We start from the raw sequence: 21,846 nt of genomic DNA, 5'->3' as shown, positions 1-21,846 counted from the left end.
TCATGAGGAGAGTCTGATTTTTTTATACTCCATTGGTGTTTAAACTATGCGGCTCAGCTAAGCCTGGTAGCTGAGTAGACATTTAACATATAGACATCTCTGTTATGGCCTTTTTCCCAGTTTTAGTCTGGCCAAAGCACTTATTTTCACATTTAGCAGAACGGCCTAGACCGTTCAGCATTGCTTTCAATTTGGCCCTGGAAGGGTTGGGCCCACATCCAGGAAGGTACTTAGGATTTGATTTCAGCAGGCTATAGGTGCTTCACATATTTATAAAGGGTGCTCTCATTTAAGATTTGCTGATCTGTTGATACCTGTGTGTAGTCTGAAGCCTCATCCTCTTCCAGAACAGGTTGGTAACTGATGACAGGTAGTTTTGAGGTTCTTATGAGGTTTCTGGTTATCTGCCCTCAATTCCACATTGTGCTTATACTCTGAGCACACACTAAATGTCAGCTTCTGGGGCATTTCTTGCATGTAAAGAGCCTCATGATACGAAAAACCCTTGTCATGGGTGTTGTTTTCTGTGCCTGGTATAATTCTTTGATTTGCTCCCAGCTGGCATGGCCTTCTCTGTGTTCCCTTGTGCTGTTTGTGGTCCAAGGGGTCCTGTTTGTGCAAATTGGGGAACGTTCCTATTTCTCTGTGTGAATTCCCATGGCGGAATCCCGTCAAAATCCCTCCTCCAAAGGTCCTGTTGTTTCTTCCCATCCATTCTTCACAGAATTCCAGAGACCTGTGGTCGTGGCTGCCTTAGAAGGCCAGCAGTCAGTGCTGTCGTTTGCACGAGGTCAGGATAATTTGGGAAACCTTCCTGGTATTTAATTGATGTCCTGAAATGTCTCACCGAGCCTATTTCAGGTACATTTATCTCTCCAAATGCCCAGCTCTTATGAAATTACGTGGTATTTCACCCTCCTCGTTTAAATAAACGAAATAGCTTCTGCTCAAAGAATACATTGCGTCATGGCATGGAACACAGATCTCAGCCACACCAAACTTCTTAATGAGGAGAGCTGGGAGGTTTCTAGAAAGATCCTCTGGTGAGGGTCTCGCTGTACAGAGGAGGCATGAGTGATCTCTTATTTCCTCATCTGCACTAAAAGCTCTGTAAGCTGTCTTACTCAGAGTTAGGGATTTAACAACAATTGGAACAGTGTTTAGAAAAAATTGGGGGCTTGTAGGTGTCTAAGTTTTAGCGGATCGCAGGGTTCTCTCTTTTAAAATCATCATTATGCTCAAAAAAGTGTCATGGCCTTAAAGAAAGCCAGGCTGATGTTACCATGGACCAGTTCTTAACCTCACTGACCCTTACATTTCTGTCTTTGTTTCATCTCACATCCTCAACCTGTCACAGCTGATATCTTGATGACCATTTTGTAATTTTGGGCCTTTTTTCCTTAATGTCCTCCCCATGAGATTTTTCTTGCTAACTGTCACTGTTTATTTTCTTCTTTTTTTCCCCCCTTTCCTTTTATTTTTATTTCTTTTTCCCTTTCTGAAAACGCCTTTGATTCTGGTTACTTGTACCCCTGACACCATATAGAGGTTGCAGAGATCATGGACATCAAATGAGCCAGAAGTTTCTTATTCTTATCCAGACTCATTAACCAGCTGGCCGAGGTTCTGAATATAGGATTTTTTAAACAAAACTTTCCAAAATCTTTAAATTTCCTAATCCAGTTGTTGGTTCAATGGATCATGGTCAGGCCTCAGCGTATTGCAGAGATCACCCTGAGGTATTATTACAAAACTTTTATCTCATAGATCCAGGCATTTCATCAGTCAGTTTAGTCTTACAGGTGACCCCAGGTTACCTCACAGCCCACAACGGGGTAGTGCCATCAGCAGCATTATCGCTGCTCATCAGCTCTGAAGCATCTTTTGAGTGGCCCCTAATCTAATCTGAGGCAGAAAACATGATTTCATTTCTACCCTATTACTGCTATTAGCAGGCGTAAGGCAGGGCTTAAAAAGATTTGAAAATGGACAATTCCAGTTAATCTTATTCAGGCTATTTTCCTCTGGCTATCCTAATCTAGTATCCAAACTAATTGCAGTGGTCACTGCAGTCCTTTTAATGTCCGTTTTCTCATTAAAGGTTTCTTTAAGTTTCCTTCTTTTACTTGCCGTTTTTCCAAAGTCACTTCTGAAAGAAGGAAAAACTGGTTTGGATAAGGGAAAACTGGAATTAAAGCAGGGAACATGGATGCATAACCCCCTCTTAAATAAGGATGCAATAGTAAAACTGCTGCTAATAAGTGAGAAAGTGCTATCAGACTTTCCTAAAAGCCCAGTTTTATCAGCAAAACCATCCTACCCTTCCTCCCTGAGCTGTAACTGGGTCAATCCTTTCTAAATTACAACTTTTTCAGCTCAGCGAGAGGATTTTTGGGTCCCTTCTCTGGTGATTTAGCTGCTCATTTTCTTTTTAGGAGTGCAGGTTGATTTGGGTGCTAGAAAGTGGCAGTTTTGCTGCTGCTTTCAGGAGGAAACACTTCGCAGAAAGGGGTGTTTTAGTCTTAAAACCCATTAGAAGGTGGTTTAGTCCTTAGCCCATTAGAATGGGCTGCTCAGGAAGGTGGTGGACTGGAGGCGTTTAAGGAAAGGTTGCACGAGGCGCTCAGTGCCATGACAGGGTGGTGTTGAGTCATAGGATGGAATCGATGACCTCAGGCGTCTTTTGCAGCCGAGCTGGTTCCGCGGTTCTGTGCTTTTTTTATCCTAAAACGGGCAATTTCGGCATCGCCTCAGCGCCGAGGGGAGCCCCGGAGGGACCCCCGGCCCTCCCGCCCGGCGCCATGAGAGCGCTCCTCTGATTGGGCACACCTCCCCCTGATCCGGCCGCTCATTGGTCGGCAGGAAGAGGGCCTTGAGAAACCTTTGCTCCGATTGGTCCCTGCTGGCGTCGGCTCTTCCCCCGTCGGGCCAGCCGCGAGGAGAGCGGGCTCTGGGCTGATGTGGGGCCAGGCGCGCCGCAGCCAATCAGAGGCGGCGGCGTGCGGGCCGCCGTGCTCCGCGCGGGATCCGTCCGCAGCGCGGGCCCGCCCGGCCCTGAGGGGCGCGGCGGCGGCGGCGGCGGCGGCGGCGGCGGCGGCGGCGGCGGCGGCGGCGGCGGCGGCGGCGGCGGCGGCGGCGGCGGCGGCGGCGGGCGGGGCTCGGTGTCGCGGCATCGCTCCGGTGGGAAAGGCCGCTGCGAGCGTCGGCCTGCGACCCGGCACCGCGCTGTGATCCAGAGCAGAGCCCTCCGTGCCTTTCCTTGAACACCGCCAGGGACGGTGATTCCACCACCTCGCTGGGAAGTACATTCAAGTATCTAATTATTCTTTCTGGGAAGAATTTTTTTTTTTTATGTCCAACCTAAACCTGTCGTGGCGCAGCTGAAGGCGCTGTCATCGTGTCCTGTCCCTGTTGCCTGGGAGCAGAACCCGACCCTCCCTCACTGCCCCTCCTCTCAGGGAGTTGTGCAGATCCATAAGGTTTCCCCTGAGCCTCCTTTTCTCAGGCTGAGCCCCTTCTCCAGCTCCCTCCACCCCTCCGGACCCTTCCCCAGCTCCATTCCGTTTTCTGGTCTCTCTCCAGCACCTCAACGTCCTTCATGAACTGAGAGGCCCAGAACTGGGCACAGGTCTCGTGGTGTGGCCTCCCCTAAGCACAGGGGTCAGCCTCACCCTCCTGAGCTGTCACTCCCTTGGTACATGGGGTGGTCTCAGTAAAAATGAGAAATTTCTGCTTTGCTTCCAGTCCTGCAAGGACTGCCACAACCATAGAAGGCATCCACCAGGTGTTTGCTCAGGTGTAATTCTCCACCTGTCCCAAAGCTCACACCAGAGCAGGGCAGGCTGTTCATCCCTGGGGGTAAATTGTACGGAGGGGCTGCCTGGAGCTCTGAGGGCAAAGCCCTCCTGCCCCTTTTGGGTTGTGGAGGTGTTTATGGCACTAAGAGCGCGTTAACCTGCCTGGGTACATCCACTGCACACCAGTAGAAATTCTCTCTGGCGCAGATTGCAGGAAGATGCATTCTCCAGGCAGTTTCGCCACCACGGGCTGTGGATCCCAAGCCCATTGAACCCTCTGGGTCCCGGACACTGGAGCTGCCGTCCTGCCTTCTCCCTTATCTCTGTGTTTGGCAGTGTCTGCCCATGGATTTCACACTTCCACTGACCTCTGAGCGCTGCCAAAGCGAGGGAGGCACATCGGGCAGATAACGTGTCCCCAGTGTCCCTGTTCCACCTCCACCTCCCCGAGTCCCTTAGGCTCTGGGGAGAGTTATTTAAAAATACTCCAGATTCACAGTCTGTCTCGAGGCAAATAAAAACCGTTGATTGTCTAAATCACGTTTCCATGGCTTTCATATTTAATAAAGGAGTTGTATTCTTGTAGCACAAAAATCTAAATGACATATAGAGCAAGTATACAATCTACTACATATATTTTACTTTCATATACAGGACGCCTGCATAATTTCCCATCAAACTCCCATTTTTGGAGGTTTCCATGAGTTAGAAGCAAACCCATGACCTTGAAAATAAGTTACATAAGCATCTTGGATACACCGTGAGTGAATCGTTGAGTCATTTAGCTTCTAAAAGACCCTTAAAGATCACAGACTAGCAGTGAGTTGCACGTTAAGTGCTTTATTGACCACCAGATCCCGACTGAAATCGATTGCTACAAAATCTCGATGGTCACTAGCATTAGAAAGCAGAGCAGCAATAGGAAGTTTTAATCCAAGGTGCAAGCCGTGTAGGCTGGGAGCGTTACACAAGCACAGCTGGGATGGCGAGTCCAGGGAGAAACGCGTTTCTTGCCTCATTTTTGGGTCAAAGATACTTTTCGGTACTTCTTCAGGCCTCCTTGGGGAAAAGAAAAAATAAATAGAGCGGCGGCGATTTTGCGGAGATGCGGTGAAGAGCGTGAAGCGATGGTTCCTCCCGGTGCCGACGCGGTGACCTTTGGAGGTGACAGGGACCGGGCGGCGGCTCCCGGGTGTCCGCTCCCCCATTCATCCCGCACCTCCCGCGCCCTCCCCGCGCCCCCGGTGCCGGTGCTCCCCGGGCCGTCCCCGGGCCGTCCCCGCTGTCCCCCCCGTCCCCACCGCCCCCTCGGCGGGCGGGGCAGGCCGCACCACCCCGAACTTTTCTCTGCGGCGGAAGGGTACGGAGTGATGCGATCGGCGGCGCCTTTAAAGCGTGCGCACGGAGGAGGGGCCGCAGTCAGCCCCGGGGCGCGGCGGGAGCGGTGCGGGTCCGGGCTGCGAGCGTGCCTGCGGGACGGACGGTGCTCGCTTCGCTCCACTACCGCCGCCATGTCCCGCGAGCCCGAGATTATGGAGTCGCAGGTGATGTGGGAGCCCGACACGAAGCGCAACACTCACATGGACCGGTTCCGCGCCGCCGTGGCTGGCAGCTGTGGGCTCCGCCTGGGTGAGCGCTGGGCGGGGGCAGGCGGGCGCTTCCCGGGGCCGTGCTCGGGCTGTGGGGGCCGGCAGGCGCTGCCTCCCCGGGGTGGCCTCGCCGTGGGCCCGCGGCGGGTGTGAGACCCGTCCGTGTGCCGCTCGGCTGTGGGTGCCCGGGACAGGGGGACACAGAGCTGCGGGCGGGATGCTCTGCTTGGGCTAGAGCCAGAGGCCTCCGGGGCAGCATCCGCTGGTGTGAAGGTACGTACCGATGGTGAAAGGCAAACAGCCTTATCTGTGCCCGCTGCTGCGGCTGGCCGTCAGCCCGGGCAGCGCTACCTGCGGAGGCTCCCGGCGTGCGGGCACTCCTGCGGCACGGGAGTGACTTGGTGTTTTAAAGGGATGCGGGCAGGCGGGATCGCTGTCGCCATGGCTGAGGGGAGTGTGTGCCTTAGCGCGATACTTGAGCAGCAGAGGGGGTGAGGGTGGCGTTATGGTCATGCTCACGTTTCATTATGGACAGTGTGTGTCTTGTAATAGTCAGGTATGCTGGGAAGTGAACGGTGATGTATAAGCTTGGTAAGGGGGTTTTGTTGTGCATATGCCATGGCTCTTGAGCTGCGATCCCTGCGTTGTGCTTGTTCAGAGATACCTGTATGGCTGCAACGAGGCGTGTGGTTCTTGGAAACAACCTGTTGCGTCTGATATGAAGCCTGCTTTGAGTAGAGTTTTGATGTCTAAATGTTTTTCCAACTCAGAGTGTTGTTTTTTCCATCACTGTGGGCTGTAGGTCATGTCTCCAGGCTGTCAGCAATTGGTGGTGCTGGCTCTGTGGGCTCGGCTAGATCATGGACCAGGTGAACTTCAGTGCATGTGGAGGTCAAACCCTTCAGTTCTGACCAGTTCATTTTATCTTTTTCTCTTTAGGTACTGGGGACCAAGTTGCTTGTGTCGCTTTCCTGTAATCATTTGTGTGATGAAGGGTGAAAGAAGTAGTGCTTGCAAGTGGCTTGGAAGTCTGTCAGTCCAGGACAGGTGTCAGTGGTGTGAGCAGACACGTTCTGGAGTGGTAGTAGTGTCAATAGTGCTTCTGGTAGTTCATGTCTAGGAAACATTTCCTTTGCCTCGATTACTGTGTGGGTAATCCAGGTCATTATTTTGGCTGCTGGTGATTTCCCATTGGAATCCAGGTATGTAGTGTCTTAACTCTCCTGCTGGATAGGAAGCAAGTTAATCCAGGGTTTTAGGCAACGCCTGAGTGGAGTGATGAAACTGGTACACATGTGATAAAGAGCAAATGCAATTTCAGATGGGCTGCCTGTGTTTATAGCTAAAACAACTAGAATTCTTTTCATCCTACTTGGAATTGGCTTTCTCTATTGGAAGGTGGATTCCTGTGTATATCTAGACGCTTCTGTCAGCTTCCATTAGGTTTGCACTGGTGCTCAGCAGCATGAGTGCTGGTCACAACAAAGAATGGATGCTGTCTGTAACATTAAGATGTAGACTCTGAGGGGAGCTGAGGGCAGTATAGCCCCTGAGATAATGACTCTGCTGGGCCCTGGAAGTGTAGCAACAAAATGCAGTGTTTGATTGTTGAGTAACAGGCCTGTGCCCTGAAGGACTTGCGTGCTGAAGCTTATTTGGAACAAACTGTGTAGACAAACCACAACAAACTGTGCTGTAAGAAACCAAATCAGTAGTGACCTCTAGCTTCTTGCATGTATCAAATGATTTGGGGCAGGTGAAGGAGGGTTTTGAAGGAGGAGGTAGAGACTTGAATTCTTCTTGTGTCAAGTCTTATCTCTGTGCAGCTGATGTGGGGAGTAGAAGATAGTGATGAGTAATTTTGGGGTGTAAAAAGGGTGTGTAGAGGCTGGGATTTGGGCCATGTGCAGATAAAATCTGTTACGGAGAAGAGACTTTGCCTTGTCTATCAATAACAGCTAGGAGATTATCTCACTTTGATAGGAAGGATTCATGTGGGAATAAGATGTGGAAGGGACAGACTGAGTGAGGAAGCAGTTAAGTAGTGGCTAAGTGTGAATACCAGTGCAGACATGGTTTTGAATGTTTTAAAAAGCTGGAAGATGCCCTCCTTGTAGAAGAGGGATTACAAAGATGACTTTTGCAGCAATTGGCTGGATAAGAGGTTGAAAAAACAGAGATAATTGCTGAAAATGCCTTTGAGGGGTTTAGCTGGAAGCATCACATAGGGAACAGTTGGCAGAGCAGGAAACTTACTGTCACTGATGGCAGAAACATTTAATTGGTTGCTGGCGCAGCTTCAGATATTGTGGACTTCATGAGGAAATGTCACATCCAAGCTTGGGATGAGGAATTGGCTTCAGTTCTTCATACCTAGAATGTTTTACACTAGATTGCAGCATTTGGTTTGAGCTGTGGCCTTTGTTATGCGTGCTTCAGGTTACTCCATTTGTCTCACAATCAGGTAAGAATTAAACTGCTTATTTCCATGTTTTAATGACAGGCCATGTTTTTAATGTCTAGCTAGTAAACATCTTGTTTGACTTCATTCATGCTGTTTCCTCATGAAAAGGTGAGCTGAGTGTACCAGATCTCATATTCACTGGAAATCAGCTGTGTTTCCTGTGAAAGTGGTGTTGATACCAGGCTTGGATAACAAGTGCCTCTAATCTCTGTGTCCCTCAGCTATCAGAGGCCTTTGGCCCCAGACTGGGACCTTACAGCAAGTGTCCCTTGTCAGGATGCTTTGTTTATCTTTTGCTGTGTTAAAGTATCATGTTGATAGATAGCAAGTGTCAACAAGCAGGACTTGTTTAATCTTCAGTTGCACTGATGGCAGGGGATTGTGTGTAGATATTGCAGGGACTTATTGGAAGAGGTCACTGTCTCTGTGGGGGCAAATGGCTTGTAACACTATCAGGTGAAGTGATGCCATATGTTCAGGTGTCCAGGTAGGGTCTACAGTCACTTGCTTCGAGCAGAAATGATCAACTCTGTGGTCAGATTTGTCTTCCTGGTTGTTTTAGCCACAAATTTTCTTTACCCAGGTTATCCCTAATTGTAGCTTGTGTGGATCCCTGTAATACTCTGCATGATGCTGACACATATCTCTTCCTTCCAGCCAACTATGATGATTTATACCAGTGGTCAGTGGAGTCCTACTCAGACTTCTGGGCAGAGTTCTGGAAGTACAGTAACATTGTCTGCTCTCGCCTCTACGATGAGGTAAGTTCAGTGCTTATCTTCCAGCAAGTGCCACACAAGGCGGAAATAAACTGATGTTACACTCAGTCTTTTGACCTCCTCTTAGAGCTCTGGCAAGTGATAAGAGGAATTGGTCTAGTCATGAGTTTCCTGGTGTATGTTCTGTTGCTGGTATACTTCAGGACAGTGAAACCCTTGAGTTTTGTTGTCCTGAGCAGTTCTGCTGTAGTGTCCTTATGGCCATGTGCTCTTGCACACCTTGTCAGTCCTGGCTGCTTGTGAGGAGTCTGCCAATGCACTGCCTGCTGCCTTAGGATTGTGCTGGTGGAATATCATCCTGGTTTTGTAAGTGCTGGCGTTCTGTCAAGTTCATGTTTGCCTTCCCTGAGTCAGCTTACCTAATAAGCACACCTGTTAGACCCTGGCTTTGTAGAACTGGTAATGGAAGCTCTGCAGTCTGGTGTAGGCTTGAAATATCTCTGAAGGAATGGTGGTGGTTGAGCACCAGACAGTGCCACGGAGTTCCTTTGAAGAAAGGTAACTCTGCAGATCTTGCAAATGGAGCCCTTGGACAGTCCTGGTGTAGGATATCACCATCATCCTGTGGTTTTCCATCTGAGGGAGATGTTGGGTTAATTACTTGAAAAGCTTGTTGCAGTGCAACCTTCCTGGGATTTAGTAGGGAGGACTGGACTTGTCTTAATACCTGGAGTCCCTGTGTCCCAGAGCCCTCAGTACTGGCAGCCCTGTAGAGGGGACTGGTAAGCTTCTTTTGGCTTTTCCTGTTCTGCTGATTTCTGTACTGATATGATAGATCAAGTGGTTCTTTCTGCCATGGGACTGTGTGCTCAGGTGTCTTATTTAATGTGACCCACCCTTCAGAAGAGTGAATGCAGCAGGAGTGTAAGAGCTAGCCTGCTTTGGAGTGTGATCTGAGCACTATAAACTCTTAAATTTTACATTTTCTGTAGGTGCTAGCTCAAACTTTGGGAATTGTCAGAGTAACTGAGCTGGTCTGTGGTAGCTAGAGGGCTGAGAAATTTGATTTGAAGTGTCATACAACTTGCTTCTGGCTGTCTGCTGGAAGTAAATAAAATTTTTAATGGAACAGAGTTGACTCTCTTGTTCCCAAGCTTCTATTTCCACAGGTCATTCTAAGAAAAACAATAAAACCTTGTGCAGAGAGAATAAAATCAGCCAGGATTTTCTTTAATCCTAGTGAAGGTTTTAAGTATGTGATGTGTAGCAGTTGACATCTGTGTCACTTGGGACATGAACAGAGGTACTTCAGTGTGCAGAGCTGTGCTGGCAGGGCAGCCCTGGCATTGGAATGTCAGCTTACAAGCAGCTGTTTTTAAATGAGGGATGTGTCTGAATTTCTCTTTTTGCTATAAGAAGCACCTGACACCTGTTGGTCCTGTGGTGGGGCCTCTAAGGGAGGGATCAGCTTGTTCATCTGACCAAGTACCAGTGCCAAAGACTGAGCGTAACTGGGGTCACAGGTGTTACCTGGGGAGGAAATAATGGAATATGAGTCCAGCTCCTTGTGCTAGTGCAGTTCTTACAGGCTCTGTGAAGGATTTTTTCCACTTCAGAAAAAACAGTTATGTTGGATCTTGTCCTGGAAAATGTTGAAAACATTCTGCTCAGTTTTCTTCAAGCTGAGGAAGTCAGAAATGAGTCAGTTTTAAGAGCAGCTTCTAATTGCTGCAGTAAGGTATGTTATTATAAAAATCATTTGTTCAGGCTGAGTTGATAAAGTATAAATGTTACAACTCGGTTCTTGCCAGTTGTTAGGAGCAAAGAAATCTGAATTCCTTTTTTAGAAAATACATTAGGAATAAAATAATGCAGTAGTGCGCTTCTACATGAGTTTTAACTTAAGAGTTAATTTTAAGATTGCCTCCAGTAACACATACACTGCTCTGGAAGCACAAAACCATTGGGTTTTCTGGAATGGGATGTATTTTGAGGCTTGCTTGGCTTTCAGAAGAGCCTTTCACTTGGGCTGAAGGAAAGCTGTTTCTGTAATGTATGTGCAATCCATGAGAGAGAACCTGAGGGTATAAACTGAAGCTTTCAAAAACACAACTATAAAATAAAGTTTCTATTTAAAGATTCCCAAAGAAGTGTGCTGCTGAGCAGCTGAATCACTAAGCAGAGGGATATTTTGGAAGGAGTTTACCTATCAATGTTCTTAAAATTAGTCTTAACTGTGACTTAGGAAGGGGTAGTTCAATACTTTGAGGCTTTATTAGTTCAAGATGGAGGAAGATATTCCAGCTGACTGTGTTTTTGTTTTTTTTAATTGAGTTTCTCAAATCTTTGCATGTCGTATTCCTAAGTGGGGAGTTACTTAATACAGGTTCATTAGGTTTTGGGTCCTGTTAAGCCTGTAAGTTGAGAACTTGAAGAAAAAGCTGGAGCTCTTCAGTTACATTTGACTATATGATTAATTATTTTTAATTGCCATTGTTGTAGTGCCTGCTGTTGGTGGGGAAGAGTGGATGCTCACTTCCAAAGAGGGAGGCTGGGCAGTATGGCCTGGCACAGAGTTCAAGTGTGCTGTAGCTCAGTCCCTGTTTGGGGTGTTCCCAGGGACAAACCCCCAGTGTTCCTGAGGGATCTCCTGCTCTGGGTGTAGTCCCAATGGTTTGGTTTTATTTGTGTATTAAAGGCTGGTCCAAAGGTAGAACTGTCAGCAAGAAACTTTCCCTGGTTTTGTTTGTGATGACGTCTTTGCTTGTGACAGTTGACAAATAATTAAACTTTCCAGGCCTCTAATTACAGGATCAGTATCTGCTTGCCATCTGCAAGCTGGGAGAAGTGATTCTTGCCTAATAAAGTCTGCAAAGAGCTTGGAGCTCACTGCTGTACAATGCTGTAAAAAGCAATTCTGTTACAGTTCTCCAGGAATGACTGATGTATTTCTTTCAGGTGGTGGATACATCCAAAAGTATTGCAGATGTCCCGGAGTGGTTCAAGGGCAGCCGGATGAACTATGCAGAGAATCTCCTGAAGCACAAGGACAATGATAAGATTGCACTGTACGCAGCAAGTAAGGGAAATAAATGCCTTGTATTTGTTTGCTGCTCACAGGACTAGGCCTTATGAAACATGGAAATAAACTGGTTTGGATGAGGAGAAAAAAGGGTGATCGAGTCAGTAACACTGCACAATCTGTGATACAGCTCTGCCAAGAAACACCAGCAGAACATGCTCTGCAAATATAGATCTGGAAAATTCTTGGCAAACTAAATGAAGTTTTCTTAGAGTGTGCTCAGCTGCATTAAGGTAGTGGAGGTCATGCTGTGTTTAACATCACTCAGTATTTGAGGTGTTAGTTTACATTTGTCCTAAACACTCACCTGCTGCTTGCCTTCAGGAAGTATTTTGGCTTTGTAGCTTGATAATATCCTTCCATTTTTTTCTTGTGTTTCTTATTTTAGGAATACTGAGACCCACATGGGGTTTAGGCAGGGATTAACCCTCCTTTTGGCACCACAGAAAGCCTGGAAGACCTGGTATTTAACTTTTCTGGAGCACTAAATCTGTCTAATTTTTGTTACGCTGAAGATTTGAGCCTAGTAAAATCTGTGTACACTCCTAAGGAAGGTCATGATCAGACACAGAAGAGACTGTTGTTTTTTTTGTCTGCTGGTGGGATTAGTTTCTGTGCAGTAGTGTGAGTGCTTCCTTAGGGAGCTGCATTTGGGGCTTCCCTGCTGCTGGACCTAATCCTTATCATGGGACTGCCCAAGCAGTGATGCTTCTTATTGGCTTATCAATGAACAATGAAGCCTTGCAGCTCCTTAGTAGAGAAAATGGTGCAGGACTCTGTGTTGATTCTGTTGGTGTTAAAAAACTTACTTTCTGAATTTAGCTGCATGGGAATCAGTTTGAGTTAAAAACAAATTGTTTTGAAACAACTGAGAGACAGCAGTCACCTTCTGCAAGGTCATTGCTGGAGAAATACTTTCCAGTTGCATTTCACTGGTTAGAAGTATTGAAAGAGACCTCTCTGATCTAATATATATTAAAATCAAGTACCAGGTAAAAGAGACTGGTGAAATCTGTGACCCAGTTTTGGTGGAGTAAGAATTGATCTGGTGAAGTCTGATGGAAATGAGGCTTGGAACCCAAAGCTGGTTTTTAAGTAATTGGAGGCATCACTTTTAGATTTTTGAGATCATTAGAAAAGCTTCTTATGTATTATTTAGTGGAGAAAAAAAGTCAGTGTAGTTGAGTGCATCTTGTGGAACACCTGAAAGCCAAACATTGATTAATGAGTCAACTCTGAACATATGGAGAATTGACGTGATTAATTTGTTCATGTTAAAAGCTAAACATGAGACTTGAGGAAGTGGAGTTAAATATTGTCACTTGAGATTATCCCAGGAATTATTAGCAATTCAGTGAATTGCTCGGTTTGACATGTGATTAGGTTGTTCTGTAGGTCCTTTTGTTAGGAAGCCACGGAGTGTATCAGAGACTGCTTTGTCACATTAGTCACAGGGGGTGATAGCAAAAGGAGCTAAGTTATTTCCTAGCTGATTACTGCATGAATGCTAGAGTGAGCAATTGGCTCCTCTCTGGTGAGCAGACTTCTACCTGCATTTCTTTCCTGACCTTCTGCTGTGTTTAATCTTCTTAAGACCTCTTAAGTCAGAGTATTTTTTGGTATCTCCCTGCTGCTAGGTTGGAGTGGTGGTTTGGGGGGTTAATTTTGTGTTTGCTGGGGATGATTCTGTGGGAGCTCTCTGGATGTCACAGGGCGTAGGAATGTAAATGTAACTTTCTTAAACAATATCACTTGTCACTGGCTCCCATGGTGAATCCTTTTTTTTTTTTTGATTCCCTTCTCCTGGGGCTTTAATCATGGAGCAAGATCAGTGTCTCATTTCCTGTTGTTCTGTGGGAACCCAGGCTCTGTTGGCAGTCCCTGCTCAGTTTATGAACTCCATGTAAAAGGGACTTGGGTTATTTTGCATCATGACCTGCTCCCTTGCTCTGTGTAAGTCCAGATTTAATGGTGTGAAGGTCTAAGCAGGCAAAAGAGCAAAAAATCCTCTTCCTTGCTTGAGGCAGTCAGACTGAGGGCAGCTATTCTGGAAGGAGCAGGGTGTGCAGCTCACCTTTCCTGTGGCATCCTTGGCATGTGTGTCTTCATGAGCAGTGCTGGACACTGGAAATAGGACAGACCACATGCTTGCAGCAGTCACACTGAGGAAGGGACTTCAAGGTGACAGATTTGTGCTTCCATAACATTCAGGTTGGTTTGTTTTGTTTCACGAGTGATTTATGAACAGTTTATGTAACACCTGACATTCAGTATGGTAGGGAAAACACCCTGCAGATCTTTGAGGTGAGTGGAGCCCAGTTTGGTTTGTTTGCTTTGTGCTACATTGGCAAAGGCTGATGTTCCAAAAGCACAAAGTCAGGCCTGGGTGTGCATGATTTTCTAGTCACTGACTTGCTGTAATAAAACCTGAACTTGGCAGCTTGTGCTGCTTCCTAGACCTGATGAGAACTGAGCAAAAAGGGAAAATGAGGTTTTTTATCATGTTAGAAATTAGCCTTAGTGAGTGCAATCTATTTACCATGAGTCCTCCTTGAGAGCACCCCTTTCTCCAGTGAATAGTTTGTGTGTCTGCAGCGTGTTTATCTTTAGAAATGTCCTCATGCCTCCTAACAAATACCACTGATTAATACTTGATTCCCATTAAAAAGAGTGGTTTTGGTGAAGCATAAGAAGAACTTCAAAAGCAAAAATATAAATATTAGTGGAAGCTGTTCTCATAGAATTGCTTTCTGTTCTTCTAGGTTTAGTTGTTTGTACTACACTCATATACCAATGCCTGATTTCTGACTGATTACTTTAATTTTCTTTCCTCAGGGGAAGGCAAAGAAGAAATCCTGAAAGTTACTTTTGAAGAACTGAGACAAGCTGTAGCTTTGTATGCTGCAGCCATGAGGAAGATGGGAGTAAAAGTAGGAGACAGAGTTGTGGGTGAGTCATTTTTTTAAGGGACAAGAAGTAGATTTTTTTTAAATGTGTGAGTGAGTAGTCAGATACAGAAACATGACTGTGAAATAGCATTTCACAGAAAATTTCACATAAACATTCTAAAGAAAAGGCTCTTGTGCTGCTGTATTTACATTTGTAGGAAATGCATTTCTAGAGGGAAGGAACCTGGCTTAGCCTGCTGGTTCCCTAGCACTCAAGGGGGGGAAAAAAAAAATGTTTCATTCACCAAGGTCTGCTTCAGAAACATTCTGTGGAATCAAAGGTGATGGAGGCTGTACCTCTAGCTGAGCCTTGAGTCACAAGGTCTGGCAGATTTGTGTGGGGCAGGAGGTGATGGCCCAAGGTTGGCTGTCCTGGTGCCACTGGCACTTCCTGACCCTGTGGCCCCAGGTGACCCAGTGCTCTGTGAGCTGCACGTCTGGAGGAGAGAACTTGTCCCACCAGAATGGTGACAGTGAGCAGCTGGTGAGCAATAACTCTTCAAGTCGCCAGTGCAGAGATTAGAGATCACAGAACCCTTTCAGCAGCTCACTGCATTTCTGCAGCAGTATTCTCTGTCAAGAGACTGTGGTGTGTGTTTTTCTATATGAACCTGTGAGCAGCTTGGAAAGGAGTTACACTTATTTCTAAATTGCTGGGTTTGATCTTCCAGCTGAGCTGCTTCACCTCTTGTTTTGTGTGCTCTGTGATACTCTTTAATTTGTTAGTGTAATGCAAGTCAGGACTGCAAGATCCTTGAAGCTTCTTGGCTCCTACCTGGCAGTTCTGGTGTTTGTGCCATTGTACTGCTGGAATCCCATGTTCTTTGAGCAACACTGGGCCATTACCCTAAATAAATGTGTGTAAATTCTTACATGATGCAAACCCTCAGTGATGAAACTGTTTTCTGCGTGCTACCAACTTGAACCTGTGTCTTAAAACCCAATTTAAATCCACAACTATGACTTGGAAATGTAAATGTACTTGGAGCTCATTGCTTGGATATGGGATGAGTATGCTCTGTGGAACTGGCAGTCAAACATGAAATTCTAACAGCTGGTGGCTTGTTTTTTAACATGGAATTAGAGGTAAATTCTTCATTAGGTATGAACCATACAGTGAAGTTGAGAAGGTTTGTCTGAATGGAGATGCTCTATTTTATCTCAATTTTCAACCTTAATGCTGTCTTTTTCGTAGCTGACCATTTCCTGAGCAGCAGCAGCAGGGAAAATGTAGCTGGAGAAAACATGGTCTTGAACTATAGCTGTAGCCTGTGTTGCTAATAATGCTATTATAGTTTTAGTAACAGTTACTTTTTGTTAATGACTGTCTTGTTTAACACTGCAGGCTTGCTGACTTGTGAATTTTTCTTGCTCTTGTGGCTGGCTTGTCTACTTTAAATTAAAAGGCTTAGTTGATACTTATTTTAAGTGTTAATAAATTCACTTTAGATACTTCTGTGGGGTCTCAACTTCTTTGCTACATTTCTCTGCTAAGCCAGAGGATATTGGCAGTCATTGGAAGAACTCAACTGTAACATTGCAGTCAGAGGTTGAAGCTTTCCAAAGAGGCTGAGCTGGGGAAGAGATGTTAAGTGTTGGGTGGGGAAGCTGGAGTCCTACACACACTTGTGCTGTCAAAAATCAGGCTCTCCAGAACTTGCCAGAATCCGTGGGGATATAACTTGTCCCTAGATTTAGAGCAGATGGCAGAGGGAAAGGCAATTCTCACTGTGGCTCCTAGTAGTAACACAGGGCATGCTTCTACTGCTTCTGCAGAATCAGTTTTGTAATAGAAAGGAGATATTCTATGAACTTCATTACAGCTGCCTAACATGTAGTCAGCCTGTCAGGTTCTGACACCCTTTGTTGACACTTTCTCTTAAAATCTGAGCTGTTGGAATTACACATGAGACTATTACTGTTGTTTGCCTGTGAATTTCATCTCCATGCTTTGCTGCCTCTAAGACAAGACTGCTTTAACTTCTCATTACACTTAACATACCCCCTAGTTTGTTCAATGCAATTTATGGTTGCATCATGACAGTAATGGTATGTTGAAGCTGGAGGTGGGCGAGTGTGGGTGGACAGGCAGTGGTGTCAGCACTTTTTCAGCTTGATTTCTTTCCAGTCTTCCCTTTCCATCACTGAGAGCACTTAATAGTGAGCATAATTGAAGCAGATGTGTTGTGGAACTTATTTCTTCCCCTAAAGATGTCTTGCAGTACTGTCAGTGATGCTTGAACAGTTGGAAGAGGCATAGAACACCTACTGCAAGCTGCCCAGATCCACACCTGAGGTACTCCTGGTCTCCCACTGGCCATCTCTTTGGCAAATAACAATGACCAAAATAAGAATAAAATACAACTGGGAGGATGTTTCTCCTCTCTGAATAGGTTGCTTCTACTTTATCCCTGTAGCCAGCTTTACTGTTGCAAGTCAACAGTTGAAAACAATCTGATCTTCCCTATGTGTTCCCACAAAAACATCCTGAACAAAACAGCAATGAATTACATTGTCTAAAGCTATTTTATCTATAGCACTGTATTAGCCCTGGTTGCTTACGTGGGTTTTAAAGCTAGCTTTGTAAGAAGATTAGTGGGGTTCTAATAGCTTCAGGCCACAGTCATGTTAGGCAGGGTGGCCACTTGCAAGTCCTGCAGGAGTATGGAGTGCTGAGAAGGGAAATGGGAGTCTGGTCTCTGAAATCTGTGCAGTTTGAGAGCTGGTGTAGTTCAAATATAAGACATTGAGAAGATATTTCAGTTGCTGCTTCCTATTTTCCTTCTTCTTGATGTGTTCTTTCCAGGCTCAGACAACCTTTGGTGCAGGGTCCGAGTTCAGTTGTTGATTTTTTCTTCCATGCACATAACTGAATGTTTGGGTGCCTCTTTTTCCAAGAGGAAATCTTTCTTAAACTTTATGAAGGCATTAAGTGCTTTCATGGAGTGTGTTCTCAGCACTCTGAAGAATCAGACTTTTTCTATAGTTTTCAGCATGATTATATCAGATTTTTGGACTACAGTTTTTGCCTGTTCTGTTGGTAAAGTGCTGCAGTGTAAGTGAACACATGGAAGTGTAATCTTGGTGTGTGCTAGATTAAGCAAATAGCAACTGACAGAAAATGCTGAGGCACTTAGTCCTGAGAAGATCAGGCTGTAAGTGCCTCTTAAAAAAAAAAAAATCCAGACAGTGTTTTTAAAATGCCACTTACCCTGCTTAGAGATTTCACTGGTTTTATGTCAGGTAAAGCTTTCACTTCTCCATTTTTATGGAGCCTCTGTATATTTTTATAAGTCGGGAGGAGTGCTGCTGGGACCCTTGTGTCATACTCTGCTGTTCCTGCTTGATGAGTTCCTAGCTCCTGTGTTTTGAGCCCTTTATTCAGTTCCTTTCTAGTTCACCCAAAGGAGGAAGATCCTTTACTTTCTGGCAACAGAAGGTAGTTTCCACCTTTCTTACCAGCTTCAAGGAAGGGGTAAAGAAAGATGCAGAGAAATAGCTTGTGTAGCCTTCCCCCTGCTGCCAAATCCTAGTTTTGATCCTTAGCTGAAATCTCTCAAGGAACATGGAGGCTCTAGTTAAATACATGATAAATATTTAAATGAACAGTACCATTATTCCTCTATAATACAGAGCTTTTGTACATAGGTCACTGCTCTGTGACTCCTGCCTGATGTTAATCCAGCTAAAGAAGTTGCCTTTTTCATCCTCTTTGTCAGCAGCATTCCTGTTTCTCCAGTTCTGGCCCACTGAGCGCCCTTTGGAGTGGGCTGGGATCTCGAGGGGCACAGTCAAATGCAGGGAGCTTTACATGTATGGCAGTTGTTAAGATCAGCTGAGAATCTCAGATGTGGAAAGAAGAAAAAATTGATTTTACTTACTTCTAAATGAGAATCCAGTTTTAATCTGAAAGACTGACAGGAGAAATAGTTGGTGTCCTTTAGCTGTTGAGAGAAAAGGATCATGAGTTCTTACACTGCTGTGTTTGGAGGATCTCCAGCCAGAACAGACCAGTGTTTTTATCTGTGGTGGTGTTGGGATAAATCTGAGATCCCAGAGAGCAGCAAGATCAGGTGAAGGCACAGAAATGCAGAGTCAGCTGCTGTGTGTGTTTTGTACCTTCGGGCACTTTTGGCTGGTATCCTCCAAAACTCAGCCACCACCTCAAAGCCAGCTGACAAATGAAAGTAATGATTTAATTGTCTGGCTCACAATAATCAGCAGAGGCTGTGATCTTGGCTTGAGGGCTTTCTGTGGTAAAAAGGAGAATTGCTTAGAACAGAACTGAAGCTTGTAAGCTGTGGCAAAATAACTGCTCCAAAACACTGGGAGAGAGCTTTTTTTCCTTGCCCTCTGGCCCCATGATGATCCCATGCAAGAAATGCTCAGTGGAAATAGTTGGCATCAATTAAAGAACTGCTTTTGTCACACAGAATTACATTTTGGTCTGTTCTGGTTCATACATTTCAAATTATTTAGGGAGGAATATTTGTCTTACAAGAAAAATCACTGAGATTTTGGGATAGTGTGCCTTGTATAAACCTTGACCCCAAGGGAAAAATTGCAAAATAAATAACACTTTCATGGGCATGAGCTTTTGCTGTACTTTATGTGCTTAAGAACTTCACTGAACAAACCACTGTAAGCTGTAGGCAGTTCTAGGGAGTAATGTATCTATTAACATGGCATGAGGCTTTTATTCAGTGATGTGTTTTCTAGAAGTTGTTTGGCTTAAGTCATAATGCTGTTTTAAAAGTTACTACTCCCAAAAGCATAGCAGCTTTCAGTAACTGCAGTGGCACTCCTGTTTAAGAAACTGATTTCACTCATTTTTGAATGAGGAAGAATCTCAGTTTCAGACTTCGAGTTAACTTTTTATGAAGTTGAAAAAGGGTGGATTTTTTTTCTGAGCAATGTAGAAAAACCTCACAAAAATCCGTCTTGGTGCTTTCCTACTTGGTAATATTAACATAGCAGAAATTGATCTGTGGTCTCAGTTTCTGTCCTGAAATGTCCATCCATAAATATCCTTCTTTGGGAAGTGCCTTGCACTGGTGAATGTTTGCTCTCTGTAGGTAGTCATGATGCACCTGCAGTTCAAGATCTCAGTGTTCAACTGCTGTTGAACAGATTGGAAAGGATTTTTGCCTTTTAAGTTTTGCCTTCATATGTAGAATTCTAATTAAATGTCAGAATACTGCAATTAGGCCCATCCTGTGCTTTTTAAAAGTACTTGGGCATCTTTTTTGGTTGCTTAAGGAAGGTCAGAAATTCCAGGTCTTTGATCCACCTCAGTGTAGTTTGTGAATTCCAGTTGCACATTTTCATTTGTGAGCTGGATTCTGAGCAGGGCAGAGTCAGACTCGGCCACCCAGCACCTTCTGGAGAGTTGCTCAAGTTGGGCTCACTGAAACTAAAACCTGACTTTCTTGACGTTAATTTATTCTGTATGTCATGATAAATTGAATTTAAATCTTGAAATCTTGCTGCAAGCTAATGAGAGAAACCTGAAGAGCCACATTTGTGTGGGAATGTTCCAGGGCTTGTCCCACTCTGTTACTCCCTTATCAGCTGAGACACTGGTTTTGCTTGTTTGTGCTTAAAATTCTGGCAGTTTCTACCAGACAATGTTTAGCTTTGTGAAGCTGAATTTCTGCTCTTGAGCTATTTATGATTTTTCCTTACAGATACTGGTTCTTTTCTAAAGGCTGTTCCTACAGTCTTGTTCTATTCCCCTGCATGCTGCTGTGTTCTTAGTCTTTGTGTATCCTGATCAGTCCACTGATTTCTCTCCCAGTTACTTTTTTCAGTGTGCTGCACTCTTATTCTGAAAAGCTTAAGCAGGAACATTTGTAAATTGGGAGTAATACTGTATATAAAAACCCTGATACAAACGTTTTTATAAATGGATTTATTAGTAATTACTTGTGTAACTGATTTGGCTTCAAGGTGTGACATGGACTGCGTAAGAAACCTTGAAGGATGCTTCAGTCTAGAATTTTACATTTTTAAAACCAGTTTACTGTATATATTATGTAGATTTATTTTTTCTGTGTGTTGTTCCATCTCTAACCATTCCACTGTGCCCTAGGTTACCTGCCCAACAGCATCCACGCCGTGGAAGCAATGCTGGCTGCTGCAAGCATCGGTGCCATCTGGAGTTCCACATCCCCAGACTTTGGCATCAACGTGAGTAGCCTCAGTGCAGAGCAGCCCTCGCTGTGTCCCAGCCCCATGTGAGGCTGATAAATTCGGGTGGCAGATGGGTTCTGTTCCCTTCAGTCTTGCTGCCACCTCCTGGCACAGCCCAGCACTCCGGAGCTTTTCCAGCTGCCACGAACTGCACAAACCCAACTCGCTTCCAGTTGTCACTGCTCATTTTCAGCTTGGTGATTTGAGTGGCTTTAGCCGCTCGCTGTTGGGATATTTTCAGATGGACTCCATGGTCTTGGTGAGCTTTCGTTGTATTAAATATGCAAGTGAGCAGCAGTGCAACTGAGTCTTGGCTCTTCTTCCCAACCCCTGCCCTAGGCTGCTTAGCCACACCAGTTTCCACACCCCAATTTCTTTGCCTAAGTTGTCCCATCCTTTGCCTCCTGTCAGGGTGAGCTCAGCACCACCCTGGTTGGTCTTTTCCACAAGGCTGTGTTTGCCAACAGTGAGTAATTTCATACTAACATCACTATCCTGGTTAACTCTCTGTAGTGTAGAAGTAAACGTGTGTGAGATTGACATCCAAATGGCTGTGCCATGGAAGCTTTGGGAATATGTTCTGCTTATTTTGCAGAGTTTTTAGCACAGATCTAAATAATTTCTAAGCGGGGTTTTCAACCTGTCTTCTGTCTAAAAATTTACATATGAAAAAGTCAATGTTGTTGACTACACAGTGCAGAGAAAAAATGTTTTTTAGATAAAACCCTCAATTTTGGTGTTTAACCCCAGTGTTTGGCTGGGGAAATGTATGGAATAATCATTTCTGGATTAGCACTAGAGGGCAGCAGCATTCCATGTTCTTACACTTGAGGGTGTATCATTGGGAAAAATATTATTAAAAAAATCATTACAGCATGTAATGATCAATCTGTTCTACAGATATTTTCTGCTTGCTCAGAAAATGATGGTATGGAGTATTTTCTGTGCAATATGATTCAATCTCTTATCTGGGGAAGATTGTTCACTTTACTTGCATTGCAAAGGACTGGTATGTTTTCTATCCATGTTGGTGTGCTGTTGTTTTCAGTGCCCAG

At 45.1% G+C, this 21,846-nt stretch overlaps 1 protein-coding gene across 4 annotated transcripts in view; it reads left to right on the top strand.

Annotated features, from left to right (window-relative positions):
- Nucleotides 1-5,308: 5,308 nt before the first annotated feature.
- Nucleotides 5,309-21,846, top strand: part of AACS (acetoacetyl-CoA synthetase) — a 36,529-nt gene continuing 19,991 nt past the window's right edge. For all 4 annotated transcript variants that reach the window (XM_062504240.1, XM_062504237.1, XM_062504239.1 and 1 more), the window contains exons 1-5: nucleotides 5,309-5,426; nucleotides 8,508-8,611; nucleotides 11,528-11,648; nucleotides 14,487-14,600; nucleotides 20,691-20,788. In XM_062504240.1, coding sequence (XP_062360224.1) covers nucleotides 5,309-5,426; nucleotides 8,508-8,611; nucleotides 11,528-11,648; nucleotides 14,487-14,600; nucleotides 20,691-20,788 — 555 coding nt within the window. The remainder of the gene's footprint in view (nucleotides 5,427-8,507; nucleotides 8,612-11,527; nucleotides 11,649-14,486; nucleotides 14,601-20,690; nucleotides 20,789-21,846) is intronic.

The sequence above is a fragment of the Cinclus cinclus genome, chromosome 17 (assembly GCF_963662255.1).
Source record: "Cinclus cinclus chromosome 17, bCinCin1.1, whole genome shotgun sequence".
Classification (NCBI taxonomy): domain Eukaryota; kingdom Metazoa; phylum Chordata; class Aves; order Passeriformes; family Cinclidae; genus Cinclus; species Cinclus cinclus.
Note: the sequence above shows the minus strand (reverse complement) of the source record. Positions and strands in the feature narration are given on the sequence as shown.